Genomic DNA, 8,371 nt, shown 5'->3' with positions numbered 1-8,371 from the left:
TGCCCGCGTTCCCGGCCTCTCCCAAACTCGTGCCTGCGTTCCCGGCCTCGCTCAGGAACGTGGACCCCCCTGCAGGTCTCACGGAAAGAGGTGGTGAGATGAACCATCACGAACGGGTGATGGCTCTCTGGGAGACCAACTCAGGGGTTTTGTTAGGGCTCTTCTCAGCTAAAGTCCAGCTTTGCTGTTCCATAACCCATCACGTTCCTCTGTGATGGACCTGGCTGACCACGACGAGGGTCCCTCTGCAGTTCCCGGCCCCTACGCCGCTGCCAGGCGCCGAGGGGCCGCACGATCAGCCCTCCAGCGCGCGGACGGCAGGTCCCACAGCTGGGCTGCTTCAGCTCGGGCTGTGAGTTTTTCTCACGTCAGTTTAGGAGGTCCATCCCCAGTTTGACTTTCAAGGCTGGCTGACATCAAGCATCTAGACACGGAAACACTTGTAAATGCAGATAAAAAAATAAGGCGCTTGATTTTCTGGCCACCCACACCTCTTAACCGAGGGAGAAGAGCCGTAGCAAGCCAAGCTCTGGCTTCTGCTGGCTGCCTGGCATCTGACCTGCTAGCGATGAGGATCCATCACCCATGCAAAGGCTGCAGCTGCACCCCACCGCTTCCCGCTGCATCTCGCCAGCTTCCGCAAACCCTCATTACCATTCCGAGACAGCATAAAAATAAACTTTTATCGTCATGCATTATTTAAGCTCACCGGAGACATCCAGATGAATCAAGCCGACAGACAGAGAAGCAGATCTCCTTGTCAGGAAACATAGTTGTGAACTGGGAGTACCAAGAGCGTCTCATTTTTGAGCAGGGCAACAAATTATTGACCAGAGCTTCCCATCTCCGAGCACTTGATTTTTCCCTGTGAATAGGCAAAAGCGGTCCATCAGCGCTGCTTTGGGCTGAACGGTCTGTGACCACGGAGCTCAACGACTCCGTCTGAATTCAGAGGAACATCTGCAGGCTTCCTCTCCGGGGAAGGTTTGGATGTTTGTCACTACCGACACATTTCAGCCGTCGACTCAACTGTTTGGTCCAGACAGACGTATTCCTGACACGTTTGGCCAAAAGGATCGAATAATGGAAATTTCACAGTCTTTACAGTTGGAAGCTCACAATGGTGCCAATCCCATTTTTTTTCCGGTTGCAAATTAGATTGCTGCTTGCCATCTTTTGCATGGCTTGGAGAGCAGCTCGTCACCGTCCTCTTTATAGCAGCGCCTCTATATACCGTAAGATTTTTGTCTTTTTCCCTTTTCTCCACGAAGCAAACCTGCACCTTTCACTCCTCCCTGACGGCATTTTGTGGAGACCTGGTTTTGTGGATCGTCACGAAAATCTCCCGGAAACCCCACTCTGAAATAATACCCTTACATATCCCTGATGGCAGACAGACTAGAACAAGAAGGGATGTCGTTTGGGATATAACTTTTCCTTCCCGAGCTGTCCCAGCCCGAGAGAGGAGTTGCGCGGGGGAGGCCGACCCTGGCACAGGCGTAGCGAAGCTCTCGGCTGACTGCGGAAAACAAACACAGCGTGTTTTTGGAGCACTTCAACCCCAAGTGAACCAAACCAGTCCCTCCCCATATCTCAGAAGCCCCTAAATATGCTCTAAACTCCTTCGAGGTGCTGTTCTGGAAGCTGGGAGTTATCGCAACGCCAGGGACCCTCCCCAGGCCTCTTTTCTCTCTCGTGCCATCGGAGAGGGCTCAGGTCTGAAGGCTGAAGGTCCTTCCACTGATCCAGCAGGGATCAGTGCCATCAAAAGTTGGAAGTTAGCTTGTGCTGATGTTAAGCCAGACTTTGGAGCCAAGGAAACACCTAAGCTTGCTCGCCCCTGCTTTGCTGGCCACGGCTCAGAGGATGAAGCCCTCGTGGCCTTGTGAAAAAGCAGCGTTATTAGAAAGTTGCCCTGAAGTTAAGAAGAATTATTTGATGAAAGCCTATAAATCAATCAAGCGGACTTTCAACGTCACAAGTCGGTTCCACAAAATGCTTTTAATAAAATGAAGTTCCTGATGTCCATTAGTTCTGCTGACAGAGAATTATTAGAAGACTGCATCCGCAAATTTGCTTGCTGTATGCCGGAGCACTGGCTGTTTCCATCCCCTTAATTCACTCATGCTTTTAACTAATCCACAATACTTAGCGAAGCAGCAGCAGAATCCGGGGCATGTTTTAAACCACGCTGGCAGTAGCGATTCCCTGCTCTCCCAGAAGGAATCCAGCATCTAAGTCCTCGTGCCTTTGAACAACCACCTTCCCTTTCGCTAGATACCCTCCTGGTGGTGGCGCAGCGCGGGGGATCCTCTTCCCAAACTCTTTCCACAGGTCTTCAGGCCAGAACCTGCTCCCAGCAAACATTTCGCTTGTCTAACTTCGAGCGTGTTCTCAAGTCTCATGGTCTTCCTGAGCTTGTGTCTTCAGCTAGCGATGCACGTATACGCGAGCGCGAGTCATTTCCCACATCGGCTGCCTTCAGCCACAGCCAACCCCAAGCCCCAGTAAGTTTCTCTCTGGCAGATAACGTTTCCCATCAGTAAAGCATCACGGCGGGAGAGGGATCCGAGAGCGTTAGCAGCGTAGAGCCCTCCCGAAACTGGGAAACGGAGCTTACCGGAGCGGAGCTGTGTGTGTGAGCGGAGGCGAGGCAGGCCAGCTCACAAAGGAGCTGCTCTTTTGCGCGACTGCTCTGAAGCTTCTTCTTTTTTTTTTTTTTTTTTAACACAAAAAACCTGACGGTTAGTAGGGTTTGGCGCAGACGTCTCTATACATCCGAACAAGAAACTCCTTGTGGCGTGATTTTAGCCACGGCTCTAGCAGAGGGTGCTGCGATCCTAATTTCTCAAAAAGAGGGACATTTTGTATTGGCTTTTTTTTTTTTTTTTGGTATTTTGTTTGAGAAAACCCCACTTTGCTCCATAGCAGAGGCTGGAGCTTTTCACGTCCTTTTCTCTTTGAGATTCAGGGAAAGGAGGGCACGGTTACCAATCCTGCCCTCAATTCGTGGGTGTTTTATCTCCTCTTTCCCATCAAAAGCTGAAACTTTAATCAAAAAGTCTAAAAAAGGAAAAAAGCTGCGCCTCTGCACCAGGTCGAGCTTTTACTGCATTCCTGGCAGGTTTTTTTTTATCTTTTCCGTCAGCGTTATGTGGAATTTCTTCTGGTTCCCATCATAGCCTGCTTAATGCTCAGTTCCCTCATCCGTTTCATCTCTATAGAGTATAAAGAGCAACTCAGAATAAAACCACAGCTGAGCTGACAGTCAGAGAGCATCTCCTCCCTCGCAGCAATCCTGGCTGGTAATAGTGCCCGTCCCCGAGGTGGAGATGGGGCGTCTGGGTTGGAGCGACCCCATCCGAGCTCCCCATGTCCCTACAACGGGGCGCTTGCGGGCGCCCTACGGATTTAGGGTTACGGGATGGCTTTAACCCACTCTTTTTCCTTTCGTCTCGGCTCTCTTGTAGGCCCCAACTCTTTCACGGAGGCGGTGGCTTACATCCAAGCTCAGTACGAGAGCAAGAACAAGTCCCCCAACAAGGAGATCTACACGCACATCACCTGCGCCACCGACACCAACAACATCCAGTTCGTCTTCGACGCCGTCACGGATGTCATCATCGCCAACAACCTGCGGGGATGCGGACTCTACTAAAGCCCTCTCCTCCCCTCCTCTCCTCTCGCCCGCCGGGAGCATCCTCCGGTCCCGCGGACAGGTCCTCTCTCTTTCTTGTTTTTCCTCCTCAGAAGACGATGAGGAAGAAATACGTAAATCCCTCCTCCCGTCCCAGAAAACTTTGCAGCAAGTTCTGCTCTCCCCAGCCCCGTTTTATTTTATTTTGGTTTATTTTTGGTTCATTCCCTTGCTGCCTCGTTCTACTCCTCCGTTCCAATTCACAGCGCTGTAGAGGGAGCTAACGCGTTTCCCACAAAGTGCATTTCAGCTGCCAAAAGACAAAAATACTTCAGTTTTTAAAAAAAGAAAAAAATCAAAGCCTTAAAATACTGGTCAGCAACAGTGTAGTTTGGAACCGAAATTTCTCCCCCCTCCCCCCCCCCTTGAAGTTAAGGGATATTTTTAATTCTCCTGGTTATTTATCTTTTTAAAAAAAAAAAACACTATTCCTTTGGGAAGTGCTAGATACAACATGATCGTTTTGAGGGTACCTCACGGCTCCAGTTCCTGCCCCCAAAGCCGGAGGGGTCGGTGTTAAACACAGCCGCCGCAGCTTGAATTTGTATATTCTCCTTTTTTCCAGAACAGCTATTTGAACAAGCAAAACAGCCATATCGAGTTCTGCTGGTGTCTGAGTAAGAGGGACACAGTAACAAAACCCACTAAGCCTTGGTCTAAAAGCATTTGTTACTGGTAACAGTTTTACCTCAAGTTTTTTCAAAATTAATGTTAAAATAAGTCTAGCGGTTTCAGGAACGTGTTTCTGAGGCGCTTCGCTGGGTGCCACGGAGCTGCTGGGCTTGGACCCCTGCAGCGTAGGCAGCAAGGATGCCCCGGGTACCGTTGGGTACCGTTCCCAAAGCATCTCCCACCCCCGTGGTTTCAGCGCAACCGGTGCTCTTGCAAACACGCGGCATTCTCTTTCCAAACTTCGGCCCTAAAGCGCTGGGGCGCGCCAAAAAAAAAAAAAATAATATTTAACCCTGTTTTTTTGGAGGCAGGGTTTGACCATCAAGGACCTGGAATGCGGAGAGGTGCGTTGGGAAACACCGTCGGGGTTGGGTGACAACCGGGTGTGCGGGAGCCTCGCAGCTCCTCATCACACCTCCGGCATCTAAACACCCTCGAAGAGCCCGAGCTCGCGCTCTGAGCCTCCTTGGCCGAGCAGGAGCAGGTAGCTGGCCTGTGTCATCTCCTGCCAGGAGACACGGCTCCAGATTTGGTGTCTGCAGTCAGCGCATCTCTTTACCAGTAGCTAAAGTGAGTAGGGATGGTTTATACTGGCCGTGTAGTGGCGAGGGAGAGCTCGGGGAGCTGATTTGAGCCAAGTGATGGAGAAGGACAGAAAAGCGTGAGGAAGAGGGGGAACGGAGGAAGGAAGGGCAGGGGAAGAGTTGTGGAAAGGGCAAGGGTAGCACCCAGCACAGCAAAACCTGGGGGCACAGAGGGGAGGACAGGCGCGGCTGGGCTGGGGGACGCGTGGCCATCCGCCTGCCGTCACCCGGAGCTCTGGGTGCCGTTGGGGTGAAGGCAGAGGGGAGTGTGAGAGGTGGGGTGTCACCTCTGGGAGCACGGAGGGACCCTTAGGAGTCCACCCTAAGAGCTCGTTTGGAGTGTGGGTGAGACAGCCGCCTCTTCTCTGCCTCTCCAAAAAGTCCATGATCCTGGAAAACGTGAGTCTTTCCAGGCCAGCCACAAGTTCAGCTGTCCTTTCTTGGCAGCCCGGGCTAGGGGTGTCTCTCAGGTCTCAGGAGGTCGGAGTTTGCTCCAGCACCGTGCCTGAGAGAGACAATATCTCTTGTCTCTCTGTGTCCATCTAGGAGAGATGGTGTGAGAGCATCCCAACGCAGCACAGCCCAAGGGGAGGCAAGGAAAGGAGCACGTACGGTGGCATGGGACGGAGAGGACCGGTGGGGGAGGTTTAGGGACAGAATTTGCAGAAGGGAGACGAGGCAGGTTGAGGCAGAAGGGAGGACGGGAAGAGGAGGGCACCTGGGAGGCAGAGGAGAGTCCCCACGGGAGGTTGCGCTCTGCTGGGACAGCGTTTGCGGGACGTCTGTGACAAAACCCCAGGCAGGGATGAGCGGGGGAGCTCCGTGGGGCAGAGAGGGGAGGCCTGCGGAGGAGAACAAGGCGGCTCTCACCCATCTAACCACCTCACAGCCCGGCTTGGCTGGCAGCTGTGTCCGTAACCCTTAGGCAGCGTTAAATCCTAAATCTGTATTTAGTACTGCACGGTGAGGACCCACCGCTGCTCCGCCGGACACTAACAGCAATGACGCCTCCCCTGCTCTCACCCAAGGGACCACCCACCTTTCTCTTCACCGTCTCAGCCTTAAAATACCTCCGGCGGCATCAGCTCCCACGAAGAGCTGGCCGGCCAGCAAGGCCGGGAGCCCCTCTCTGCTCCTCACGCCACATCCCACCCGCACGTCTCGTTTTCCCCGGTCCCAGCCCCTCTCCCAGCTCCGCGGGATGCCAGCACGCTCCGCTGCACGCCCCCGAACCAAAGGAACGCCGACCACGGGGCCTCTGCGTTTCATGGCGGTTGGTTTTGCTTAGGATTTTCAGAGTCAATGGGAGGGGGTTTCAAGGAAAGGGGTTTCAGTGGGAAGCACCTGCCCGGCTCTCTGGTTCCCTGGAAGGGAGCAGCCGCGTGCCCCGACCCTGGAAGGATTTCTGTGCCTGTTGAGCTCTAGTCCCTGGAGACTAAAGCCAAGGGGATGACAGTAAAATGCAACCGGTTTGGTTTTGCAGGAAGAGGAGTGCAGTGCGTAAATAGGCGAGGTGAAAAAGAAACGTGCAGGACTCAGATCCGCCCCGGCCGAACTTCCCCGCGACCCCACGCCATGCTTTCTGCTTGCGTACCCTCTGCTGATCTCAGAGGTCGTTTCACTCCAGGTGAAAGCTGGGCTGCGGTCTGAGGTCGTTGAATGAGTCCAGTCCCTCGCTTTGCTTTTCGAGACGGGGCGTGATGGCAACAGGACGGTGCTTCTGCCACTGAGCGGGCAGGGAATTAGCTGGCGGGATGCGGAGGGACGGGGATGCAGCTGGAGCTGGTCCCATGTGGGTGACCCAAGTCCCACCAGTAACACCTGGTGTTCAAATGGGCTTTGAGTGTCAAAGTAAAGGCTGAAAAACTGAATGTTGGCTAAATTTGGTACGTAAAGTGTACGTAACGACGAGACCCAGAGTTGGGTGCAGTGGTGCACTTGTGACTTGTGCTGGCGGCGAGGCAGGTCTTGGTTAGGCGGTTTCAGAAGGATTTGATCGGCGGCAGTAGAAGTTTGGAGGCTGTCTGTTCCCGCCCCTCGCTGTGGGTGACGTTTTATCTGAGCGAATAAGTGAGAGAAGCGGTGAAGTAACTAACAGTGGAGGCGGCACCGAGCCAAGGCTGCAGGAGTTCCCAGCATAAAGCCCATGGGAATATTTTGGTAAAGATAATTGAAATTAACTCAACCCCAAACTCTGCTTGAATGCAGCCGAGTCACCGGTGCCAGCTCGGTGTACTTGGGATGGATTCAGGCAACCCGCGCCCGGCCGTGCCGGCTGGGGCTCCAAACCGGCCGGTTCCCCAGCACGGTGGTGATAACCACGGGGAGAAAAGGGGGAAAAAAGCGAGGGAAATGTTGACACACTGAGCCTTTTCTTTCATTTTCTTTGGCACGTTGTATGCCTGAAGCTTCATTTCAGCTGCTGCTGCCGACATTCCCTCCCTCACACACGTGTCGCGAGGATTCACTGACAAAGGCTGGAAGCGGCATTTGGAAGATGAAGTGCTTCCAGTGTTAGAACACTACTGTTTCTCCTGCTTGATGGCCGCCTGTAGATTTTTGTCTCCGGAACGGCTGCCAAAGCATTACTCACCGCTGGCTTTCTGCATCCTCCCAAGCCTTTTTCTGACAGATGTGCCTTCCGCAGGCAATCTCTTGCCCCGTGCTTTTTCTAAACACCAGCAGTCCTTGCGGCACTTGCCTAGGAGGAAGACCTTGAGATGCACCGTCGGCTTTCAAAAGCCCTCTTCTTAATAGCCCCTTGTGTTCTGCCATGGCAGCGCTCCGAGTCCAGACCCTCAGAGGCCCCGAGCTGTGTTGGATTTGCAGCCTGAGTGTTGCAGGGAGGTAGAGATGCAGCAGAGATCTTGCAGGGGCGCGGGGGACGTATTTTGAAAGCGCAGTGATTCGCAGAATTGAAACAGCTACACATGTACATCCCGCTGCCCTTCAAAACTAACGTGGGAATTGGCGAAAGACGCCCCTTTTTGGGGAGGCGGGAGGTGTCTAATGACTCGGGTCACTTGTCCAGCAGCAGCACGCGAGGGGCACGGTGTTGAAAGCAGCGTTAGCATCTCACGATGAGCTTCAGGCGGTGGTGAAAAGAAAGCATGAAGCCCCCCAGGCCGCTTGCTCCGTCGGCAGTGAGATGGTGGGGCGGGTGGAGCCGTGAGACTGAAAAAATGCAAACAGCTCCTTTATTTAAACAGCAATTTCAACGAAATAGAGAAACCGGTGGAAGGAAAGCCTTGGAGTGAGCCTGTAGACGAGGCAGCGGGGTTCAGCTGCGGAGCGCCGTGCTCCTTGGGAGGATGCAGTTACTGGGCTCGTTAGGAGAACTAGCAATAAACACACCCCAGGAAAGCACACCTTAAATACAGCCACATACTTCAAAGGCCGTTTTTGGTGGGTTGGGTTT

General features: G+C 53.4%; 1 protein-coding gene across 1 annotated transcript in view; it reads left to right on the top strand.

The window, feature by feature from the left end:
* GNAO1 (guanine nucleotide binding protein (G protein), alpha activating activity polypeptide O) overlaps nucleotides 1–3,658 on the top strand; it is an 85,381-nt gene extending 81,723 nt beyond the window's left edge. The window contains exon 7 of the mRNA XM_009889550.1: nucleotides 3,471–3,658. Within this exon, the coding sequence (XP_009887852.1) occupies nucleotides 3,471–3,658 (188 nt within the window). The remainder of the gene's footprint in view (nucleotides 1–3,470) is intronic.
* Nucleotides 3,659–8,371: the final 4,713 nt, after the last annotated feature.

This window comes from Charadrius vociferus, unplaced genomic scaffold, assembly GCF_000708025.1.
Source record: "Charadrius vociferus isolate BGI_N301 unplaced genomic scaffold, ASM70802v2 scaffold1061, whole genome shotgun sequence".
NCBI lineage: Eukaryota > Metazoa > Chordata > Aves > Charadriiformes > Charadriidae > Charadrius > Charadrius vociferus.
This window is presented reverse-complemented; position numbering and strand designations above follow the sequence as displayed.